Source organism: Colobus angolensis, unplaced genomic scaffold (genome assembly GCF_000951035.1).
Source record: "Colobus angolensis palliatus isolate OR3802 unplaced genomic scaffold, Cang.pa_1.0 Scaffold163, whole genome shotgun sequence".
NCBI lineage: Eukaryota > Metazoa > Chordata > Mammalia > Primates > Cercopithecidae > Colobus > Colobus angolensis.
In genome coordinates this window covers 2,269,221-2,295,660 of record NW_012114744.1, presented here as the reverse complement: position 1 = coordinate 2,295,660, position 26,440 = coordinate 2,269,221, and the positions used below count along the sequence as shown (strand labels likewise).

Below are 26,440 nucleotides of genomic sequence, written 5' to 3'. Positions count from 1 at the left end.
GCCTCCCAAAGTGCTGGGATTACAGGCGTGAGCCACCACACCCGGCTGCCATTCTTACACAATAAAAGACTAGTCTATTCTGTGCAATCATTATTTCAGACTGTTCTAAATTATTTTTGATAAATCTTCCATCTCACAAGCAAATCACCTTACAAACAGTTGCATATATTTTCAGTAATGCATTCCAGACTAGAAGAGAGACAGGAAACTGATGACTTTCATGGGACAGAAACTCATGATGGCCTGATAGAACTAAGTTTGTCAATTAGATCTAGTATTTAGTTCACCATCATCAAACTTTCAAATGTATATATTTTAAAAAGGAACAGATAATTAATGTTACCAATTCATTTTCTTTAGGAATCCCAATGTGTCAAAACTTGTGTTTTAAAACTAAAAGAAAAGATGATTTAGCCAAAATGTCATATTTTCATATTATATTCTCAATGCTTTCAAAGCCCAACAGTGATTTTAAAAAGAAATTGAACAACATGCTTTCATTGAATTTTTAAAAATCTATACAATTCAAGCTAATGAAATATTTTATTGTACATAATAAAAGTGGTGTTTTTCTAAAAAAAAAAAAAAAAAAAAATTTTCCAGGCCCAGACGTCTGTAGGAGTACGTGAAGAAAGGATTCCACTCAAGTATAATAAGCAATACTCTATTGAATGAAACCATAACTCCACTTCACTCCCTATGGTAAATACTAACATTCGCCACAGGCTTGAAATTCCTGTAGCATCAGTAAAACTATTTTTTAAAATATTACAAACATGCTTATGATGCACAGGAGGATGAAAAAATTTAGACTGTAACCACACACCATATGTAATCCCAGCTTTTCTAATTTACAACCAGTTAAGAATTACAATATCCAAAGAAAGTATTTTAAAATATATATGCTCACTGGTAAGTGATTTTCTACTCAAATAAATAGGAAAATTTGCATTTTAATGTCACATTGAATTTCAGTACTTTTCAATCCAAGAAAAAAAAAAAAAAACCGAGACATGGTTATGAGTTAAGGATTATATATATTACAATTTGCCTTGTTATAATACATTTGTGGCTTTATGATAAAAATAACTCAGGGACATATGGAATTCAAGCTGATTTGCGTAACTGTCACAAGAAAAAAAGCATTAAATGCATTTCTGAAATAAGTATTTTCATTTAATTTCAGAATCTCAAAACAGCATTAGACCTTGCCTTGTTTAAAAAAAATTTGGTTCAACACTAAGCTAGCTAAATAACCTTCTTGAAAGGTTTAAACACAATTGATATAGAAAATGCTTTCCCTCTAATCTCAACCTTACATAGATGGAACAGGTGAGGAAGAAAAGGTAGACAATTTCTTTAGCAGCATATATGGCTAAATCCATCAACCACCTTCAACTAGAATGTCCATTATTGACCCCATTAAAAAGAACTGGGGAAATATCAAAAATTACCCATTTCATAAACCAAAAGACAACAATTTTAGGGTTACAATTAGTAAAATATTTTTGAGACACTTCAAAAACTTTTAACCATAAACTAGAAGAATCATCTCTTCTTCATTGTTAAGAAAGAAAGTCCTAACAGAAAGACATTTAAACTAAACTGAATTTCAATCCTCTTAGAACAAAATGAAAAATAATGGTTGATTAGCTAAGCTTTGTGCTCTAATCAAACTAATTAATTACAGTGATTTTAAATGGCAACAGCCCATCTGACTGGGCAGCTTGACAGTTCAGAATACTTTTGCAATAATTTTTTAACGCAAAGACACTAAAATGATCCGGTCATGCAATGTTCATCTTATGCATTCTGCATCTCTTTGCCAATCTTGTAGCTAAGGATCTTGTTCCAATCAATCTTAGTGCGTGTAACTGGCAACTGTCGACGTAAGGCTTTGAAAGTAGTGTCCGACATTGTCTGATAATTCTCACTGATGGCAGTCTATGAAAAACAATAGTTAGAAGTTTAAAGTAAAGCAAAAGAACAGAACAATTTATAAAGCATATAGATGTTTTCAGAATAAGTTTTATTTAAGCAGCCCATTTCACTGTTTTTAAACAGTCAAATAAAAAAATCCCAACATTGTTTTAAAAGTTGTTTAAAGGCAGCTAGAAGAAAAAGCCTATAATAATTTTGAATAATTAAACTTAATGAAAATTATAAATTAGATTTAATATTTGTGTCCTCGTTTTGAATTTATTTTAGTATGTCAGAACAATTTATGGATTATTATTTTTAAGGAGTAGAAACTTGTCCAATTCACAAATTAAATGCTTAAATTCAAGAGTGTAGTTTAGAAGCTGATAAATAACATAAAAAGTAAAGCACAAAATGAAATGTGATCTAAGCAGATTGCACATAATCCAAATGGTAAGACAGCCTGAATTAAAATTTCCAACCAGAAAAAAATAGCCACTTAAAGTCTGGCATATTTTGACTGATACAGATTGAGCACCCCTAACTGAAAAATCCGAAGTTTTCAAAACTTGAAACTTTTTGAGCATCAACATGACGCTCAAAGGCAATGCTCACTGGAGCATTGATGCAGATTTCTAATTTTCAGATTACGGAAGCTTGAGTGGTAAACATATAATAAATATTCCAAAATCCAAAAAAAATCTGAAATCTAAAACACTTTTGGTCCCACGCAACTCAGATCAGCAATACTCAATCTGCACTCAGAAATTACAGTTGGCTAAAACCTAGTCTTTTCTTTTTGGGACGGAGTCTCGCTCTGTTGCCAGGCTAGAGTGCAGTGGCATGATCTCGGCTCACTGCAACCTCTGCCTCCCGGGTTCCAGTGATTCTCCTGCCTCAGCCTCCCGAGTAGAACCCGCCACTACAGGCACATGCCACCACGCTCAGCTGATTTTTGTATACAGACGGGGTTTCACCATGTTGGCCAGGATGGTCTTGATCTCTTGACCTCGTGATCCACCTGCCTCACCATCGCAAAGTGTTGGGATTACAGGCATGAGCCACCGTGTTCGGCCTAGTCTTAGTATTTTTAAAATACAAAATATTAATGGAATTCAATTTACTTGCCACTTTTTTTGCCTACACTTTAATAAGTCTGCCCTTGTGTTAAAAGTAGACACACAACAAAAAGACTCTAACTGATGCAATGGAAAAATTCAGCCTTTGGCTGAAATTCAAATTTCAGTGCCATTAATTCATATGTGAGTGTAACTTATATAATATTTAAAAAATCATACCTGGTATTCATTTTCTGCAGCTTCTACAATCTTTATAAATTCTTTTGCTGTTTGCACTTCATTCTGAATAAAAAAAAAAAAACAACAAAATAAAAATTGTAATTTAAAACTAAACCACTATTACTTTAAAATATATGTATGGTTAATGTAATGTTACAATAAATAACATAGAAGGAGATTATGACAAAGAACAAATATTGTAAGATCAATTATTCTAAGTCTAAGGGGGAAATAGGTAAAATTATTTTAAAAGTCTACAGAATAAGCCAGTCTCAATGTTTAGCTGGTTAAGGAAAGTGAAATCTCAATGATATACACATTGATGAAAAGTTCAATTTTAAACACTGGACATGCATTCCAATAGACAACCTTTATGGGTAAGAAGTTTGGTAAAGATTTCTAACTGATGACTCTTTATCTAAATATTGTTAAATATTTACTGAACATTATGTAACAGAACAGTGATACCAAAAAAAAAAAAAAAAACACTAATCAGGAAGAACGTATTTTTCTGGAAATTTTTTTTAACATGCCAATAGATGGGTTTGTTTGCTTTTTCCTAATAGTAAAGTTAACAGAATCTGGATTTAAAAAATAAAACAGTGTTAATGTAAAATTCTCTAATACCTTATACTTTATATATATGGTGTAAAAATATAAAACAATGAAAACCTCCTAAGATAGAGTAAAAATGGTCATTCCTAGAAAAAATGAGCTCAAGCTGGCATATTAGTCAAGTTTAATTACTATGACTATCTCTCAAAACCCCACACTCTGTAATTCTGTGGACAAATTTCTCTTAGGAAGTATCTGTTTTTTTGTTTTCTTTTTTTTTTGAGACTGGGGTGTGATCTCGGCTTACTATAATCTCCACCTCCCAAGTTCAAGCAATTTTCGTGCCTCAGCCACCCAAATAGCTGGGACTATAGGCATGTGCCACCATACCCGTCTAATTTTTGTTATCTTTAGTAGAGACAGGGTTTTTGTATTTTTAGTAGAGATGAGGTTTTGCCATATTGGCCAGGCTGGTCTCACACTCCTGACCTCAAGTGATCCACCGACCTCAGCTTCCCAAAGTGATAGGATAACAGACGTGAGCCACCGCACCCAGCCAGGAGGCATCTTTGTTCAATGTCAAACTCCCCCAAACAAGATGGCACCATACCCTTATGTGAATAATATTGAATGTACTAATTACATATGATATATAACTATATGGAGTAGAACATCTCATGGAAAATCAGACATTAGTAAGTTATTTTCACTGGCAAATTTTGCAAGGACAGTACCAATTAGGTCAGAGCAGAAATCACCAAAGTGCTAATAAAAAGTTTTTTAAAAGATAGCTTCAGTGGCTGGGTGTGGTGGCTCATGCCTGTAATAACAGCACTTTGGGAGGCCAAGGCAGAAGGGTTGCTTGTGGCCAGGGTTTGAGACCAGCCTGGGCAATATGGTGAGACCCCATCTCTACAAAAAATAAATTAGCTGTGCATGGTGGCACATGCCTGTAGTCCCAGCTACTAGAGAGGCTGAGGCAGGAGGATCGCTTGAGCCCAGGATGTTGAGGCTGCAGTGACCTGTATTCACACCACTGCACTCCAGCCTGGGCAACAGAGTGACACCTTGTCTCAAAAAAATACACACACATATATATATATATATGTATATGTAAATATATAGCTTATCTTCTTAGGTAGCATCTGGCTTAACACATTTATACATGTTTCTTAAAGTTAAATGCTTTCTTGAGTTAAAAATAAAGTTTTCTTTAATATTTGTAAATTGTATATAAGCAGTGGATGTTTATAATACACAGATACTTTTAGGTATATGACATAAACAAATGAGAAAACGTCACTGTTAATGTTATACTGTCAATATCCATGGGGTAAGAAAACCAAAAGCCAAACTTTTGGAGGCCAAGGTGGGTAAACTGCATGAGTCCAGGAGTTCAAGACTAGCTGGGCAACATGGTGAAACCCCATGTCTACCGAAAAAAAAAAAAAAAAAAAAGCTGAGTGTAGTGGCACGTGCCTATAGTCCCAGCTACTCAGGAGACTCAGATGGGAGAATGGCTTGAGCCCTGGAGGCACAAGTTGCAGTGAGCTGAGATCATGCCAGCCTGGGTGACAGAGCCAGGTCTTGTCTCAAAAAAAGAAAGAAAAAAAGAAAAAAAATCAACAAGTAAACAGTTGCATATGCAAGGGAAAGAATGTGTGAAAGAATTCTGTGGAGAAATAAAACCAAGTTCAAAAACTCTTAAATTTGAAAGATGAACTTAAAAAAAAAACTTCATTAAATCATGATCCAAATAGCTACACAATGAAAAGATACAATACAGTTTAAAAGTTAGGTAGAAGATCATAGACCTAAATGTAAGAGCTAAAACTATAGAACACTTTTAGAAGAAAACACTGGAGTAGATATCTCCATGGCCTTGGGTAGGCAATGGTTTCTATTCATATTTCAAATCTCAAATGACAAAAGAAAAAAATCAAAACCAAAATCTTCTGTTTTGCAAACAATATCATCAAGAAAGTGAAAGGACAACACACAGAAGGATGAAAATATCTGAAGTCATATATGTGATACACTGGACTTATATCCAGAACATACGAACAATTACAACTCAATAATACAAATGTGAATAATCAATTAGGAAATGAGCAAAGGATCTGAATAGGTATTTCCCCCCAAAAGATATACAAATGATCAAAGCACAAGAAAAGATGCTCAAAATCATAAGCATCAAGAAAATGTAAATAAAAACCACAGTAAGATACTACTTCAAACTGACTAGGATGGTTATCATCAAAAGGACATATTTTGGAAAAAGATACAGAAAAATTGAAACTCTTATACACTGCTGGTGAAACTACAAAATGGAAAACAGTCTGGCAGTTCTTCAAAAGGTTAAACATAGTTACCAAATGACCCAGCAATTCCACTCCTATGTCTATACCAAAAAGAAATTAAAATATCTACACAAAAAATAGTACACAAATGTTCACAGCACCAAAAGTAGAAAACAGAAATGTCCATTAACTAAAGAATTGATAAAATGCGGTATGTCCACACTACACAGTATTATTTGGCAATAAAAAGGAAAAAAGTACTAATGCATGCTCCAAAAGGATGAATGTTGAACATGTTAAATGAAAAAAGCCAGTCATAAAAGACTATATATTATGATTACATTTATATAAAATGTCCAGCACAAGCAAATCCACAGAGCCAGAAAGTAGATTAGCCACTGCCCAAGGCTGGGAGGGTTCTGGGGGAAGGGCTGGGTAGAATGGAGAATGATTGCTAATGGTACAGGGTTTCTTTTAAGGAGCACGAAAATGTTCTGAAATTAGATTATGGTGACTGCTGTCCAACCCTTTAGTAATATACAAAAAAATTTGAAGCTTATACTTTAAATGAGTGAACTGAATGGTATACAAACTATATCTCAATAAAGCTGCAAAAAAGTTAGGTACAGGTTTGCAATTACTTATCTTTAATCTATCAGAAAACACTTTAATCTGAAGCAGAAATATTACTTAAAATGTTCATTCCAAAACTGTTCTGCTTTTAAAGAAGTATTAGGTTAAATTTTATTGTGGAATTAATTACTTACAGACACTGTTAGGGAATCTTGTATATCTTTATGACTCACTAGCTGAACATTACCATCTTCATAATAATGAACCTATTAGAAAAAGAAATTACAGAAACCACATTACAGGAATCATCAAGCTCCTCATTGCTTCAACAAGCATATCAATGCAGATGGATTACATATTTCAGCTCTAGTCTAGACTTCTCTGCTGAGCTCCAGGACTTGTGAACTCCAGCAAGAATCTCCCTTCCCTCAGCCGAGTGAGGAGACTAGTTAGAGACACCCCTGTAGTTATTCAGGCAAGCCTTCTATTGACCTGACTGTTGGACATTTTTGCCTCACAATCATTCATTCTACTGGTACCTAAAACCAAGATGTCCAAATCTGAGCTCACAATATTCCCTCCCAACCCTGCTCCTCTTTTGTGTATTTCCACCAACCACTTAATTCCCCAAACTCAGACATGAATTTACTCAACAAACATTGAGTGAGTGCAATAAATATACCGCTACTACGTGAGGTTCTGAGGGTATACAGGTTTTAGAAAGACACAGTCCCTGATCTCATATTTCAGCACAACATGGCAAAGGTATGTATAAAGTATGTTAGCAGTACTCCAGATTCTTTCTGTGGGTTAAAAAAGGACTTCAGCATATTTCAGAGAGGACTAGAGGTATATGAAATTGGGGAGAGCAATAGCTGGAGAAATATATACAGGTAGCAAACCAGTCAACTCCGGGCCTTGTATGTCATGCAAATATGTCTGGACTATCTGGTAGATAAGAGTGTACCACTAAATGGTCTTACATAGTCAAGTAACATATCCACATTTAAATTAAAAAAATTATCTTTTTGATGGCAGTGTGAATGCCAAAGAGTCCAGCAATTCAACGAAGTAACAATCATATGCTAAATGCTGAAGATTGTACTGTAAACCAGACAATCCTTGCTCTCAATAAGCTTTGGTCCTACAAGAGGCACCATTTTAGAAATTGCTGTAATTATCCATGTAAGCGCCACCGAGGCCTAAGTGAAGGAATAATAATGCTGACAATAATGACTACCATTCATCGAGTACTCAGTGTCTGTCTCTGTTCTAACCCTTTTAGCCATATTAACTAAATCTTCCAACAATCATGTATGCTTTTTTTTTTTGAGATGGAGTCTCACTCTGTTGCCCAGGCTGGAGTGCAGTGGCGCAGTCTCGGCTCACTGCAACCTCTGCCTCCCGGATTCAAGCGATTCTCCTGCCTCAGCCTCCCAAGTAGCTGGGATTACAGGCATGTGTCACCACACCTGGCTAATTTTTTGTATTTTTAGTAGAGGTGGGGTTTCACTGTGTTAGTCAGGATGGTCTTGATCTCCTGACCTTGTGATCCGCCCGCCTTGGCCTCCCAAAGTGTTGGGATTACAGGCATGAGCCACCGTGCCCGGCCAATACATACACATGTTAATACATGCATATAATATAGTTATACAACTACACACATGCATATATTAATATTATACTTCACCACACTCCACCCAATTCAGAGGAGAGAAGTACAAACTCACACTCAGATGAACAAATTGTATCTGAAGAGCAGACCAAATGGCAGCATCTAATTTTAGCTGTGTTTTATAATCTGTTAGCTATCCTTGCAGATTTCTGACGACTAGGGAATGAACTGCCAGGTTATTTAAAATATTTAAAACAGCACTATTGTTTTTCCCATTACCCCAAAACAAAGACCTGAAAAAGAACTATATAAAATGTACTATGAAAATGTAAACTTAGGAATTAGTTGTTTCTCTGTTCAGAATCTTCTTAAAGATCAGTAAACAAATTCTTTTTATTTCATACCTGAATTTTCAAGATGCCAACCACCTGAGTGGTTGAAGGAGTGATTGTAAACTTCCATTCTGACCTCCAACGACCATTCCTTAAAAATAAAAACAGCAGCTGTAAATAAGGTAGGGAAAATAATTTGAATCAATTTTAAGTTTCAGATTATATTTCATGCTACAGTATGAGAGTTGTGGGGGATGAACACTGGACATTAAATTTTCAATCACCGAAACAGTCAAAAAGAATCAAAAGGTTAAGTCCAGTTATGATACATATTTAATTTAATCTTCATCCTACTGATAAGAAAGAACTTACATAATGGATTTAATGCCAGAATTCTAAAGCTAAGGCTTAAAATACAATTCAGGCTGGTGTGTGTGCAGTGCTGTTTGCCACTAATTGATCACAATTAGTTACAGAGGTTTCTTTGTTCCATCTCCACTTGACTAGCCTTAAAAAAACAAAACAAAACAAAAACCAATACAAAACTAAGTCATAAGCTACTGTGGAGAAAAATTTTAAGCTACTTCTTCAATTGTATCACTTATATTTCCAAAATAAATGGAATAAATGTTTAGATTATCAGGGGATTTTATAAATACACTCAGTGTAGTTTAACATCTACTGATTGATACAAAGTACCATATAATTTAAAAAGAATGGCTAGTAAATGTTATACAACACTCTTAAGGAGGTTTTGATAACTGGAAATAAAGGACTATAGTTATTAACATGAGGTTTTTAAAAATATTCCAATTTTATGTTTAAAGTCGCCATATAAAAGGCATTTCTCTGCTCCTGAAATGATTTTTGGTATACAAATACATACTCATGGTTTGAAACTGAGAAATTACAAACTAGTATGTTATTACTTTTTGTCTACCAGTGAATTTTATCTTTCTTTCTGAACAAAATTCTGGATGAGTAGTATAGCTTCTGATACTCTATTTTGCTGACAAACTTTTCATGGTAACTTTTCTTTTTGGCTCTGTTTGCTCTTTGCAAGCTAAGGAAATTCTGATATGTTAGCTTTTTTGAACAGTATATAATAGTCACAGGGTAATGAATCACTATACTGGCTTTTGCTAGACAATGATTTCTGGGTTCAATATCCATGCAGTCTACCCGATCATAAAGTCTATAGAATGATAGTACAAGTTGAGTCTTCCTAATTCAAAAATCTGAAATGCTTCAAAACCTGCAACTTTTTGAGCACTGACACGATGCTCAAAGGAAATGATTAATAGTGCATTTTGAATTTTGAATTTTTGAATTAGGGGTGTTAAACCGGTAAGTATGATGTAAATATTTAAAAATTTGAAATCCAAAAGACTTCTGGTCCCAAACATTTTGGATAAGAGATATTCAACCTGTATTCTCATACTTACAGTTACACTGAATATTTGGAAATTATTATTAGAACAATGTATATGTTTTACAAAATAACAGATAATTAAAACATGTCTTGATTTGAGTGACTCATTCAAGATTTTTCAAAGAAGCTTGGCTGGAAAAATAACTTTTGTTTCTTGATTCCAAAATAAAGTATTCCTTTTATTGAGGTTGAAAAAATAACTTTTGTTTCATGATTCCAAAAGAAATATTCCTTTTATTCCAAGTCAACTAGTGAGTCCTTAGCATATACAATACTGACTAGGACAATATACATTTATATAACCATTGATTATGAAAAGCAAAAAAAAAAAAATTCCAAACCAAGTAGTGTTACCAATTTGAGAACTATTTCAAAAGATTCTTCCAAAGGCATTAATTACTACAGTAACAGTAAATGACACTGAGTAGATAGAACTCTTTCATTAGTGGAGTAAATGGCCAGTATGTCCTAGCCTTTAATTCTATTCTGCCCCTCTCTTATATTAACTCTTTAATTAAAAGTATGTATTCACTCAACAAATATTTACATTAAGCCCCTAATACTGCTAGACCCTGGAGAAATGGTAAAGACTAAGAAGAGAAGGTATCTACTGAAACCTAAGAAACATCTAAGACTAGTTGCTTCTGATTTTTACTCTACCTATATTTTAGATGAACTGAAGTATATTTCTTTTTTTTTCTTCTTCTAGAGACAGGGTCTTGCTTTGTCACCCACACTGAAGTGCTGTGGCGTGATTACAGCTCACTCAGGCTTGAACTCTTGGGCTCAAGATATCCTCTTGCCTCAGCCTCCCAAGTAGCTAGAACTACAGGCATGAGCCACCATGCCTGGCTAATTTTTTTTTTCTAGAGATGGGGTTGTACTATGTTGCCCAGGTTTCTTGAACTCCTGGCCTCTGGCCATCCTCCTGCCTTGGTCTCCAAAAGTGCTGGGATTATAGATGCCTGGCTTGAAGTATAGTTCTTTGTATTAACTATTTAGATTTTACTGAGACTATTGTGCCATGATATTATCACTTTGGAAAAATCTTATCAAAGCATATAAAATACATTTTTTTTCCAGAAAGTGAAAGCCATTAACTTAAGTGATACAATGCTCATAGTGATGGTTTAGGAAAAATTACCCTTGTAAAGTGAAATAGTGAGAATAGAAAACTCAATGACAAGTCGGGCACAGTGTGAACCTGTAGTTCCAGCTACTTGAGAGGCTGAGGCAGGAGGATCACTTGAGCCCAGGAATTTGAGGCCAGCCTGGGCAACACACCAAGACTCTGTCTCTAAAAAGAAAATAAAACTCAAGGACAGACATTTTCTTCATTTTATATATGTTAAAGCTGAAAGGAATTAGACTTTAAAATGAATTAGTAAACTTATTATAACATCTCCAATATTATAAAGAAAACCTTAGTAAAAAGAATTTTCTTCTAATAGTAGTTCCATCTCAACAAGATTGATTTTATTATGTATTTCCTGGCATACATAACATCAATTAGTAATAATTTTATAAATATTGATTGCTTCAGGATTCCAGTAGATTAATGCTACAAGATTTTAGACCCAACATAGAGAAACTACACTTATATTAAGTCCATAAAAGTAACTCTATATGCCAGAACCTTTAGGGAACTGCGGCTAGTCATTAAGGCATATGTTTACTTATGGCATTGGTTTTCCTTCAGTGATGATGGATCTGCATTCCTCCAAATATTCTTGGTTAACCTTGCAACCTTGCATTTATTTCTGAGATGGCTAAGTAGTGGAGCAACCTTGGGCCATGAACCCAACTGGCCCAAAGGGGTTACCTGTTACTTTACCTTTAATAGCACCACCAACCAACTTGGCTAGTGAGTCAAAGCCTAATATACTAAAAGGTAAATATTATGACCATACTTATTCTGGTGACCTCAGCATGTAAAACAGGGATAAATGTAAAGATTTCATTCAATTATGGACTTGTAAGGTCTTAAAGAATCTCAGAATTTTATAACAGGTGCTCAGAAATAGTCTTGTCTAAGAATAAAAAGGACCAACAACTTGTCAAAGGTCCAAGATCAGTAGGGTCAATCAGTGCTCCTGAGGGCTTGATGTTTCTAAGGAATAATGGAATGATCTGTACACAAAATTACAAGGCATGATTGTAATCTGCCTCATTGTATAAAACATGTCATAACTTCCTCACATTGGCTAACCAAGTACAAAGCAATCCTCTACTTCAGAGCCACAAAGTTCACAAAAGCAGCATCATTTTTTGCTTTATAATTACCTCTGTTCTCCTCCACATTAGTTTCATTCAGGAACAGCCCCTTCACAGAATGAGCATATGGATTGCCAACTGGTGTTCTTGCAGGCACACATGCTCCCTCAGGATGCTGTTTGCTAGTCCCATTCTCTTTTCACTGAATGTCGATGGATTTACCACTACCTTTAACGATTAGGCTGTTGAGCAAATTTACCTTCCTTGTATCAAAAGGCTAAAATTTTGTATCATGTCTAGATTGTTCTTAATCATAAACAAACAAGGTGTTGCCCAAATCACTAAAGCGAGAACTACAAAGACTTAAAACAATGCCAAAACTCCCCAATACCCAAGATTTTAACTTACCAAAAGTTTTTTGCTTGGAACTGATGGCTTTCTATGCATGCAATAATGGTTTGCTGTCCATCTATTTTTTTGCCATACACCTTGTTGGCAAAGAAAATAAGCATAAGAATAAATTTAGGGTCATGGAATGTCCAACTTTAAAAATCTATAAAATACTGCAAATTGCACAGTACTTTGACAAGAACACATAAAATACAAAGTAGGCCATCATTCCAATATAGTAGCTAGAAAAACATGTTCTCAAATATTTATGCCTAATCAAATTATTAGTGGACCACAAAAGGGGACACTAAATAAAATTTATTAAAATTAATTGTACTCTGAAATATTCACGAACATTCTAGATAATTTACTTTCATAAGCAGATAATTTATTTTAAATATACAGATGCTAATCTAGCTTTTTCCATGCAAGTGAAAACTGGACCTAGCTTATGGTTATCACCTTTGTTCGCTTCACAATCTTAGGAGCTGCTGCTTCTCTAGTCATTTAAAAGTACTGGAATAGGCCGGGTGCGGTGGCTCAAGCCTGTAATCCCAGCACTTTGGGAGGCCGAGATGGGAGGATCACGAGGTCAGGAGATCGAGACCATCCTGGCTAACACAGTGAAACCCCGTCTCTACTAAAAAAAATACAAAAAACTAGCCGGGCGAGGTGGCGGGCGCCTGTAGTCCCAGCTACTCGGGAGGCTGAGGCAGGAGAATGGCGGGAACCCGGGAGGCGGAGCTTGCAGTGAGCTGAGATCCGGCCACTGCACTCCAGCCCGGGCGACAGAGCAAGACTCCGTCTCAGAAAAAAAAAAAAAAAAGTATTGGAATAAATTAACTTACTTGTAAGTGAGAAAGGTTGTTAAGAGAATGTCTGTGATGTATCACAATGTTATTTCACGTCTTGCCTACTGCTTTAAAAGTAATAATTATTTTCTGCCTTTCAATCCTCTAGAACAAATGAGGACTCTACTCCCTTATTCTCGTTATTTCTCCAAAATAATTCTGATGAACAAGTTATAATTCAAGTAACAGATATTTGAAGTTATGTTGCAATATTTCTCAAATAATTAGAGAGCTAGATACTTAAGCAGAGCACATGAATTTTTGTCCTAACCAGGAAACTTCCAAGAAAGAAATGGGGTATGCTACTGGTGATATTAGTAATTACGTTGAGAAAGCAGGTATAAACTGGGATATATGGTAGAGTTAGGTTGGTGGGGTAAGCAGAGGCTACGCCATCCACAGGGCCTTTAAGCCACCTTCAAAAGCCTGGACTCTAAGTGCAATGGGAAATCTCCGAAGGATTTCAAGCAGGGAATTTTGATAACCTGATTTGCATTTCAAAAGATCACTTTGGCAACGGAAAAGGTCACTGAAGCACAAACTGGGGGTGCTAAAAAAGCCTGTCAGGATACAAACAATATCATGAAATTTTTAAAAAAGAAATGTATTCCTACTACCATATTTTGTATTTCCTTTTTCTTTTTCTTTTTTTTTTTTTTTTTTTGAGACAGAGTCTCACTCTGTCGCCCGGGCTGGAGTGGAGTGGCATGATCTTGGCTCACTGCAACCTCTGCCTCCTGGGTTCAAGCAATTCTCCTGCCTCAGCCTCCCGAGTAGCTGGACTACAGGCACGTGCCACCAAGCCCAGCTAATCGTATTTTTTAAAGTAGAGACAGTTTCACCATGTTGGCCAGGCTGGTCTCGAACTCCTGACCTCAGGTGATCCACCTGCCTTGGCCTCTCCCAAAGTTCTGGGATTACAGGCGTGAGCCACTGTGCCCAGCCATGTATTTCTCGAAAATATAAAAACAGGCTGAACCTATGAAACAACCACACAAAAAAACACAAGAAATGTAACTATAAAATACATAAACATATAATTTTACTTCCAAGTAATTTTATTTGTTCTCAGATTTCTGTAACTTAATAAAAATAAATTTGATCTAAACTGAGATGAGTCATGAACATAAGAATCTCACCATATCATGCTCCCTTAATCAACGTATTAGAATTTCTACATGGATTTAAATAAAGGTACAACCATTTCTCTATTTTAAGCCATCCTAATGTATCTATTTATTATCCAGAATTTCTTGAAAAAATAGTAAACATTCTTAGAAATATTTAAGGAAAAAAATGACAAATTATACAATGTCAATTCTGTCAGTTACTGTAAATTTTAGGAGACACTAAAGACTCTCATTTACACAAAACACACACACAAAGCTGCTACTGATGACTTACAGTGCAGACTCCATTCGGGTAATGTTCTTTTACGTAAGCTCTCAGAGCAGTTTCTACTGAAGTTCTCCACGATTCAACTGCATTTTCTACTTCACAGGGTCTTGGATCAGTTGCCTCCTTTCTTAAGTGATCAAATTTAAAACAGATTCTGTTCTTTGGATCCAAAAACTTTCCATTTCCCAAGTCGCCATGTTCTGTTATCAATACCTTTGATGATGGAATGAATTTAGAAAAAAAAAAAAGGAAAAAAGCAGCATTTCAGTACTAATACATCATAATTACACTCATTTAAGCTTCCTCCTTAAAACTATAAAACAATCCTATTCCAGGCATATATTTTAACCATATGGTATGACTATTAATACTTCAAATGAGCTGACTATCCAGACAATGAGGTTACTCTTATCCAGTGCAGATCAGATTTTCTCCCAATATAACTTCCAACTACTGGTGAAAAAAAACGCAACCTCTAAAAACACTGTTCAAGTGGGTTTGGTGGGTTTTCTGCTTTGAGAACTCTAACAGGTTACAATGTCTGATATCAGACTCTAGTTCCTCAAAACTACAGAACTTGTGAGAACCTCCAATCAGGTTGGTTACCTGCATGGTTTTGGTCTGGTGCAAATCCTCTTCGGTGTATTCCCCACCTCGCCTCTGGGCCCACAGTCTTACTTACTCTGAAGTATCTGCTTCTTGCTTCTTAAAAACCACATTGACAACTGATTTTAATTGATTTCCAAATATTTAAAAACATAATTCATTTACATAAATTTAAATTATACATCCACAGTGCATAATGTATTACCTGATATTCTGTGCTTTATTTAAAAAATTTCCCCTTTTCCTTCCCTTGCAATTCTTCCAGTCTTTTGACTCCTTAGCTATCTCGGGACTTATCCATCCCTCTGATGTATATCATGCTAACAACACAGGATACACCTTTCTAAATTTTTTCATAGTCATAAAATCTTACGGATAAAGATATACACATCTATATTTGCACATACACAGAATTTTTGGTCATTATTTTACTGCACTTGATCTTAGCCAAAAGGCCGAGAAGCGATTGGTCATTATTTTATAAGAATGCGATGAAAATGTGTGTGTCTACGTATACACACACACACAAACACACACTCTTCTCTGCATCTGGCTTCTTTCAACATAAACATCCTATGGAAATCCCTCAAAGTCAACTGATATGTTTCTCACCATTCTTTTAAATGGCTGCATAATGTCCCATGATGTGATTATAACATAATTTAGTCTGCCAATCCACTACTGATGTGCCATCTCTTTATTTCTGGGCTGTTTCCTTTTTGGGGGAAAGGAGGAACACATTAAAAATGGTGAAATAAGACTGGGCATAGTAGCTTATGCCTGTAATCCTAGTGCTTTGGTAGGCCGAGGGGGCAGGATGGCTTCAGCTCAGGAGGTTGAGACCAGCCCAGGCAACACAGTAAGACCTCACCTCTACAAAAAAATTTTTTAAATTAGTCAGTCGTGGTGGCATGCGCCCATAGTCCCAGCTACTCAGCCCAGGAAATTGAGGCTGCAACGAGCTGTGATTGTATCACTGCACTCCAGCCTGGGTGACAGAGCAGGACCCTGACTCAACAATAACAACAAAAAAGGTGAAATGAGTACTGCTGTACATATATTTTAACATACGGATGTTTCTATTTCCACTGGATACTTTTATTTCTATTGAATAAATTCCCAAGCAGTGGTGGTAGGGACAGCAGGTATTATAATTTTTAATATATACTCCTGTGACAATCCAAATTTCTATACATATATGAGAGCATGTTTCCATCCATATTACCACCAATGATAGGCATTATAGCTGGTTTTTTTAGTCTGATGGGTACAAAATATATCATTTTAATTCCACTGACTACTGATAGAACTAAGTATGGCTTTTCACATTTGTGGCTCATTTGCTTTTCTGTGAGCAAATATATTAAAATATTTTTATCTGGGGTCTTTTTCTTATCAATTTATATGAGTTCTTTAAGATAAGTTTCATTCTACAGTTAAAAACATTAATATATAGTAAAATGTCCATCTTTTATACTTCCTGGGTATCCAGTATTATTTAAGATGGTCTCCCTAGCCCTGTATTGCACATGTAGACTCAGATTTTCTTCTAAAATTTTAGTCATTTTTCACATTTTTAAACCACCTGAAATCTATTTCTGTATACTGTATGTGACAGAGGTCCAACTTAATTTTCTTCTTGATAGAAACCAGTTATGCCAATATCTGTATAAAATTTTTCGTATATTCTGAGACTAAATTCTGGTTCTCTATGCTGCTCTACTGATTTTTTGTCTACTCTATACACCACCACATTGACGTAACATTGGCTGTAAAACAACTTGTACTATCTGGTAAGGCAATTCTCTCTCACAACTTGTAGTATCTGGTAAGGCTTAATGGTTTTTTCACATATATATATATATATATATATATATATGTATGTATTTCTTGGTTATTTCAAGCATGTGTTTTTTTTCCACATAAATTTTACGAAAATGTTGACCAATTAAAAAAAAACCGATGAGGATTCTAATTCAAATTTCATCAAATTCATATATTACTTTTAAAATAATTTAATTTTTTATCTAAGAATGGAATTTAGAACACCTTTCCATTGGTCAGATCCTGTTTTATGTGTTTCAAGACTATCACATTTTCTTTTTTAAAGTTCAGGGGTACATGTGCAGGTTTATTACACAGGTAAACTTGTGTCATGTGCGTGTTGCACAGATTATTTCATCACCCAGGTATAAAGCCTAGTACCCATTTGTTATTTTTCCTGATCCTCTCCCTCCTCCCACCCTCCACCCTCTGATAGGCCCCAGTGTTTTGTTCCCCTCTATGTGTCATGTGTTCTCATCATTATCTCCCACTAATAAGTGAGAACATGTGATATTTGATTTTCTGCTAAGATACTGTGTTAGTCTGCTAAGAATAATAATGGCCTTCAGCTCCATCCATGTTCTTGCAAAGGACATAAAACTTGTTCTTTTTCATGGCTGCACAGTAGTCTATGGTGTATATATGCCACATTTTCTTCACCTAGTCTATCATCACTGATATTTAGATTGATTCCATGTCTTCGCTATTGTGAATAGTGCTGCAATGAACATATGCGAGCATGTTTCTTTATAACAGAATGATTTATAATCCTTTGGGTATGTAACCAGTAATGGGATTGCTGGGTCAAACGGTAACTCTGTTTTAGGTCTCTGAGGAATTGCCACACTGTCTTCCACAATAGTTGAATATACACTCCCACCAACAGTGTATACACATTCCTTTTGCTTCGTAACCTCACCAGCATCTGTTATTTTTTGACTTTCTAATAACAGCCATTCTGACTGGTTTGAAATGGTATCTCATTGTGGTTCTGATTTGCATTTTTCTAATTATCAGTGATGGTGATCTTTTTTTTTCATACACTTGTTTGGCCTCAAGTATGTCTGCTTTGGAAAAGTGTCTGTTCATATCCTTTGCCCACTTTTTAATGGGGTTGTTTTTATCTTTTAAATGTTAAGTTCTTTATAGATGCTGGATTTAAACCTTTGTCAGAGGCATAATTTGCAAAATTTGTCTCCCATTCTGTCGGTTGTCTGTTTACTCTGTTGACAGTATCCTTTGCTGTGCAGAAGTTCTTTAATTAGATCCCATGTGTTAGTTTTTGCTTTTGTTGCTTGAGAAGACCATCACTATTTTCTTCATAATCCTATGCCTTTTTTTGATGAAGCTTATTCCTATAATTTTTACCATTATTTTAAACTGAATTCCCTGTCACACTCTGACCCCCACCATTTCTAGTTTCAGGTCCTTACTTGCTGTAATAAAGGACAACTAATGAGTTTTGTATCCTTACCTTAAATTCAGACTTCTCCCCAAATTCTTTTATTAGTTCTAATAGTTTTTTTTTTTTTTTTGGTTGGAAGTGATATTACTAGTGTCTCTTGGTGTTCCTAAATATATAAATCATGTCACAAAGAAGTTTTCTTTTATTTTCCAAATTTTACAAGTTTTCAAGTTTTTGTCTTATTTGCTACATCTCCATTTATGATAAATGATAATGCTGATAAGCAGGCATACCTAGCTAATTCACATTTTAACTAAAATTGTTTCAGTGTTTTCGTTTATGACATTTACTATTAACTTTGGTTAAAGTCTTTCATATTTAAGAGGTTTTCTTCAATTCCCTATTCTACTAGAATTTTTGTTTTTAATGAGAAAATGGCTACTGAATTTCTCAAATCTCTTTTCACCATCTACTGATACATCATAAGATTTTTCTTTTTGATTTATTAATATGTAAGACCAATCTGTCTTATATGGAACCATTTTTGCATTTCTGTAAAAATTCTATTTAGTTTTGATATATTATTCTTTGGATGTATTTCTAAATCCTATTTGTTAGTATCTTACTTAAAGTTTTAAAATCTATAGTCCATGTGAAGTTAGTATAGTTTACCTTTTTTATCTTTTTAGTTTTAAATATTTAATATTAAAATTATGCCAGGTTCATAAAGTGACTTTGGAGGCTATCTAACATTTTTAAAAGACACAGCAAATTTTCTTACAGCAATTTATGCCCAAAAATAATTGTTAATATAAGAGGTACAAAGATGTTTAATATAGCATTATTTACAGTAGTAAAGAAAAAGCAAAAAAACCCCAAATCTTCCCAGAGATAAAATAAATTTTTCAGATTAATACAATCACACTCTACATAGCTTTGTATATACACACACGTATCTATAAATAAGCTTAAAATTTCCCTTCAGTTACAAGTCACCTTCTAGCCTAGTCTTTGCTTGTCCCCGTAGCTATGACTACATATTACAGAATGAATAATGCCAAATAAAAGCTTTGACATGATTAGCCACTAAGAACTTTCTCTTATGTTCTTTCTTAACCACTTTTGCTTATGTTCTACCTACCAGTTCTTCTTCATAGTGTTTTACATAAGCTGTCCTTCATGCAAGCATGAAATGCATTCAAATAATCACTATTAGAAACTCTAAACCAAAAAAAAAAAAAGCTAGTGACCTTTTGTGGCTTTTCTTAGCTTAGCAAATCTAACTTGTATTTTGGAAAGAAGCGATTTAAAAATTACTAAATGCTAAATTACTCACATGAAGAACTATAGAATTCCACAGCAACCAAATTATGATACAAATCTACTAACATATATTCTAGACTTTGGATTAATATAGGATTTTCTTCTCAGAAAAAAATAAGAAAGTAAAATCTTAAATGAATTACATCTGAGTATTTCTAAAAGGGACTTTCTGCTAATAGTATTATTGGTATCAACGAAAGAAAGTAAAACTTCAATTACTTGCCCATAAGTGGTTATGATTGAAATATGAATAATTTTTTATCTTGAAGCATACCACTTCACAGCTCTTGCAGAATACCTTAACGGTTACAAACAAAACAAAGAATAGCTAGCTACTGTGTTCATATGAAACATACCTGATCTTCATAACCTTCAATTTTTACTGGAGTAAACTGGTCCAAGTTATACTGTGCAAATGCACTAAAAAGAAGAAAATGGCAATTACTTAAAATTATATATTTAATGGTTTTTAAAAACAATGGTCAAAAAAATCACCCATCAATAAAGTCTCCTCCTATATTGCACACGGCAAAATAAACAAAATTGTAATTCTCCATTACTGAACTTATACTAACTACAAATATCGACATGGCTATTTTAAAAACTGAACAATGAACATTGCTTTTAATGTTTAGAAAAATAAAATTAAATGTTTAGCAAAATAAAATTAAATCAGCAAATATAACTGGGCTTTTCATTCAAGACCCTGAAAATAAAGGTTACTGATAAGAGATGCATCCAATTATTCAAGTATATATTTACTATACCAGGAAACAGACTAGGTGCTGTGAGAGACACAAAGAATACTTAGATATATTCTCTGATCAAGAGGCCTACAGGTGAATAAGAGATAATGGATAAACATAACCATAACACAAAGTATAAAGCATAGCAAGAGAATTACCAATGAAGCACTGCAAAGAATGCTTTTTGTTTTTTTTTGTTTTTTTTTTTTTGAGACGGAGTCTCGCTCTGTCGCCGGGGCTGGAGTGCAGTGGCCGGATCTCAGCTCACTGCAAGCTCCGCCTCCCGGGGTTACGCCATTCTCCTGCCTCAGCCTCCGGAGTAGCTGGGACTACAGGTGCCCGCCACCTCGCCCGGCTAGTTTTTTGTATTTTTTAGTAGAGACGGGGTTTCACCGTGTTCGCCAGGATGGTCTCGATCTCCTGACCTCGTGATCCACCCGTCTCGGCCCCCCAAAGTGCTGGGATTACAGGCTTGAGCCACCGCGCCCGGCCGCTTTTTGTTTTTGTTTTTTTTTTTTAAAAAAAGAAAGACTACCTTCTGTTGAGGCAACAGTGAGAAGAGAAGAGAATTGGGGTAATTTCTTAATAACCGTGATACTGAAAGACTGACTTGAAAAACTGGGTAGGCTCTGGTTTATGGAAATAGGAGGGATGAGCAGAAAAGAGTAGAGGGACCGTATGAGCACAATGCCTGAGAAAATAAGTTAGGTACAACATCACAGAAAGCACCAAGCTCAATGCCTGGCATGCAGCAGGTGTTCAGTTATATTTACTGAAATGAACTGAAAGGCTCTGAATGATGGAATAATTACTTTATTTGGGAGACAGACCAGAGTCACAGAAGCTTTTTGAGAAAGGAGAACACAGAAGTACTTCTAAAGATTAATTTGGCAGCAGTGTATATATGATGAATTGGGCAGTGGAGCAATGAGAGCCAGAAAAAGTAGTTAGGCCGTTGCTAAGGTTAAAAACCGCAGAGTGTGAAGTAGGAAATGGTGACGAGATGGATCCAAGAATAAAGCTACTCTCTCTCTACTCTCATAGGAGTAAAGAATAATACATTACCATATATTTGTGTAGAAAAAATTCTCAAGAATATAAAATATTATCTAAAAATTATATTTTTAAATTAAATCTACAATCTGGGAAATCACTTAACAGAAAGAATATTGAGAATTTCCAATCTCAGAAATACATCTCTAAACTTAATCTTCTTGGAAACTTTCCAGATTATTCGGGATGGCCAAGCATCCACTGAATTTTCAGGTATTAGCTCCTGAGTCTCCTTGAGAAAGGAAAGCTTGGTTAAACAAAGCATTATTGATGAGTTAATAGGAGACTAGTAAATGTAAAAACAGCAAAGTAGAATTAAAGCATTAGCTGTTAAATTCTTGATACTGCATACTCAAAAAAGATGACCGTGAATACAGAAGTGTACGAGGGTCAGAAAGAAAAAGAAGCTATGCACTTCTGATTTTCCTAATTCATGAAAACTGTAATTTTCCTAAGAATAAACTCAATACAGCCAGGGCATTATTAATCCTGAAATGATTTATCCAAAAGTATGTTTTAAACTAAGTCACTTAGCTAAAATTTCGGATTCATTTTCCAATAAGGTCATATTTAAATAAGTTTAAACAGTAATTTGGGCCCAGGCTAGAATGAAAGCCTTTTATTGCCCATGATATAAAACGCCATCCACCTCTAACTTGGGAGGAGGGGATAGAGGAAGAATAGGAAATCTGAAAAGGAGACAAATAATACGAAATAGGTTAAAATTTTATCTTAAAGGCTCAAAGTAAGTTAAATGGTGACATTACACAGTATAGTGGAAAAGGTACTCATCTAGGAGTGAAACTATCCAGATATTGCTTCAACCCTATCATTAACCAGTACAGGCCACCTCACTTACTGTATAGATATAAAAACAGTAGTTTAGACCAGATAAATTCCAGTCTCTTCAGTTCCTAAAACTCACTTTATGCACCCACTCATCATTCATTCATCCACCCCTCCATCTATGCAAATACTTACTGAGCTCATATTATTATATGCTAAGCATTCTACTAGACACAGTAAAAACAATGTTCTCCCTGCTCTTGCAGAATTCTGTGGCCCAATCAATTTCTAAGTCACCTGTTACTGTATTTAGATTTTTACACCCTTTCCACCAAGTTGTATCTTATACTTTTCTCCATGCTCTTCCCTCAGTTTGGCCACATCGTTTCTCTTACTATTAAAATCCTGCTCATTTAAAACATCTCAGAAATCACCTTTAAATAGAAATTAAAAATTTCTTCCTTTGGGTTATAAAGGCCTTTCATATGCCTCTATTGTATTTCATTTCACTTGGTCTGATATTAAACATGTCTGACTCTCCATTGGAAAATCCCTAAGAGGCTTATTTATCTCATCATCACAGCAAAGTCTGGCAATGTCTGTTGAATAAGAAGCTATTTCTGGGTATTTCAAAGTGTTCTTGACTTGACAATACCAACTCTTCAGTATGTCTAATTTTACTCTGAAACATACTGAATTGGTACCTTTTTGTAAAGATGTCCCATTACAACCACTCTAAAGAATAATTGTCATGCTTTCCCCCCTACAAAAAAGGTAAGGGGCAAAGAAAAAAAAAAAAAAGGAGATAAAGCAACAAGGCAAAGGTGGAAGAAAGGAGGAAACGTACATATATGTGGGAAAGATGTATTTGTATAAAAGAAATTCAATATCAAAAAATGCAAGTGAAAAAGAAACAGTCTATAGCTATACACTTACTCTAGTGAAACTGCCACTGGAAAACATTCTAAATGCTTTTATAATGTCTTCTGAGCTTTTGTTATGTAGTTTTGGATGGCCTCAATGATAGGTAACAAATTATTATCTTTTGAGGACAAAAGTAATTCAGAACTAAGTGGGGTGAAGAACAGGGTAACACTATTTTTGCTCAGAAATTATTTCATAGCGAGCACACTGTGAACCACAGTAACAGCATTCTAAAGTCAAGTCAATCAGTGACTTACAGTATATATTCTATACTTCACAGACACCCAGAGATGTCTACAACATGAACTTAAATGGATAGTTTTGAGAAACTGCATACTACTGAAGTCAATCAAACTCAGTATTTTTTTTTTTAACTAGTAGGCAAACATTTGCTGAGATTACAACCACATGCAAAGAAAATCTGAAGTTTCTAGTAAAGGTCTTGATGAGTTTTTTCCTAGGGTCATACTATAAGCATCATATTTTATCACAATTACTGACGTCCTCAAATGCTCATTTGCTTAAAAGAATATCGTGCATTTCCTATTACAATGTACATGAAGTGTGGACCACAGCTGTTCCAGAAATTTGGTTTATAATAAAAAGAGAAATGTAGCTCATCTTCACATTTCTCTTACAACAAATACAATTTATTTAAATTAAATCTAACAATCATTAACAGATCAATAATTCTTTGGACAAATAAAAGTCCCATACTTTCACGTATCGAGTCAAATGTATAACTATTTTATGCTATTTATGAATAGTACTCTAACTTACCAAGTTTCTCATTTTCTTGACTTAAAAACAATCCACTAATTTTTGCACCAACATGAAACAACCCACAACTTATTTAACATAGAGACCGCAAAGGAAAAGCTTACTTTGAAAGTACTGTTCATAAACGCTGTATGTTTCCTTTGCATCCATAAGACTTTTGTCAACATGTTTTATACAATTATAAAGAAAATTAATCTCACTTTAATAGATAAAAAATTTCAATAAGCTTTAAAATATTTAGGAGCAAGCGGTCATTTACTCATAAATTGGTAACTAAAATCAAAAGGATAAACTACACTGATTCCTATGAAGCACTTTAATATAATTAACGGGTGGATGCAACTCAAGTGTCCATTGGCAGATAAATGGACAAACAAAATGTGCTGTACACATACAATGGAATATTATTCAGCCTAAAAAGGAAGTAAATTGACACACACTACAACATGGATAAACTTTGAAGACATTACGCTAAGTAAAATAGGCCAGTCACAAAACGCAAATACCGTACTATTCCACTCCTAAGAGGTACCTAAGTTGTCAAATTCATAGATAGTTGAATGGTGGTTGCCAGGGGTTTTCAAGTATCAGCTTGAAAAGATGAAAAAAGTTCTGAAAATGGATGGTGGCTATGATTATACAACAATGTAAATGTATTAAAGCCACTGATCTGTACACTTAATGGATAAAATAGTATGTTTTATGTGTATTTTTCCACAATTAAAAAACTGCTACAAATAACAGGAATTTTCATCACAAGCAAATGCAGATATGCCTACAAGTCTGTTGAACCTCTACCTTCATAAAGGCCATATTATTTATTTTTTAAAGACTTCAAATGTTCGAACAATAAAATGAGAGAAATTTTCACCATCAGTCAGATTTTTCTTTTTCTTTTTTTTTTTTTTGAGACGGAGTCTCGCTCTGTCACCAGGCTGGACTGCAGTGGCACCATCTCGGCTCACTGCAACCTCCGTCTCCCAGGTTCAAGTGGTTCTCCTGCCTCAGCCTCCCGAGTAGCTGGGACTACAGGCATGTGCCACTGCGCCCAGCTAATTTTTGTATTTTTAATAGAGACGGGATTTCACCATGTTGGTCAGGGTGGTCTCAATCTCTTGACCTCATGATCCGCCTGCCTTGGTCTCCCAAAGTGCTGGGATTATAGGCGTGAGCCACCATACCCAGCCATTAGTCAGGATTTTACATATTGGGTATTATACTAGGATGGAAAGTAGCTGACTGGATGGATACTAAACTTTCTTTGTAAGAAAGAATGCACTATTTCGTCATTTTCAAATGAGTAGTAGAATCGGTAAGCCTAAAATAAGTCTCTAGACCTTATTTTGGGAGGAGAAGTAGGGAGAAAACCAAGTATTTCTCTGAAATTGCAGGACAGATGTGAAAAGTCATGGCTGGGGTCACTGGTCCAAAGATGATGTATTAAGATTTAGAATTGCCTACTTCCTTAAATCACTCAAAAATTCAGTGTGCATGTATGTGTCAGGTACTATGTTAGGCATTTATGAATAAATAAACTCCCAACTTTAAAAGCTCTCAAAAGCTATTAGGGTCAAACATAAAATAAAATGCAACATCTACATAAAAATGGTAGCAACCACAATTTCAAAATAATTTTTTCCAACTTTGCAAATGTCAAAATATAGTATTAACTGAGGGTATAAGCCACGCTAGACACACAGTGAATAATCTCATGTCATAGTTGTACCTCTAAATCCTTCTGTGATAAAAAATATCTTTCTCCTAGCCTGCCTAGTAGATATATATAAAATCATACACATTTGAACTTGATGTGCAAATATCTATGTCAGAGATTAGTGCTTTAAAAACACTTTTAGGCCAGGTGTGGTGGCTCACGCCTGTCATCCCAGATCTTTGGGAGGCCGAGGCAGGTGGATCACAAGGTCAGGAATTCGGTATCAGCCTGGCCAATATGGTAAAACCCCATCTCTTCTAAAAATACAAACATCAGCCAGGTGTGGTGGTGTGTGCCTGTAAGTCCCAGCTACCTGGGAGGCTGAGGCAGGAGAATTGCTTGAACCCGGGAGGCAGAGGTTGCAGTGAGCCGAGATCACACCACTGAACTCCAGCATGGGC

The 26,440-nt window shown here is 35.1% G+C and overlaps 1 protein-coding gene across 1 annotated transcript in view; it reads right to left on the bottom strand.

Moving 5' to 3' along the window:
• Positions 1-422: 422 nt before the first annotated feature.
• The window catches only part of CAPZA2 (capping protein (actin filament) muscle Z-line, alpha 2), a 56,473-nt gene continuing 30,455 nt past the window's right edge, over positions 423-26,440 (bottom strand). The window contains exons 6-12 of the mRNA XM_011937421.1: positions 20,393-20,456; positions 14,885-15,091; positions 12,648-12,727; positions 8,666-8,744; positions 6,841-6,912; positions 3,219-3,281; positions 423-1,944 (exon numbers count right to left, since the gene is read on the bottom strand). Coding sequence (XP_011792811.1) covers positions 1,804-1,944; positions 3,219-3,281; positions 6,841-6,912; positions 8,666-8,744; positions 12,648-12,727; positions 14,885-15,091; positions 20,393-20,456 — 706 coding nt within the window. The 3' untranslated portion in view covers positions 423-1,803. The remainder of the gene's footprint in view (positions 1,945-3,218; positions 3,282-6,840; positions 6,913-8,665; positions 8,745-12,647; positions 12,728-14,884; positions 15,092-20,392; positions 20,457-26,440) is intronic.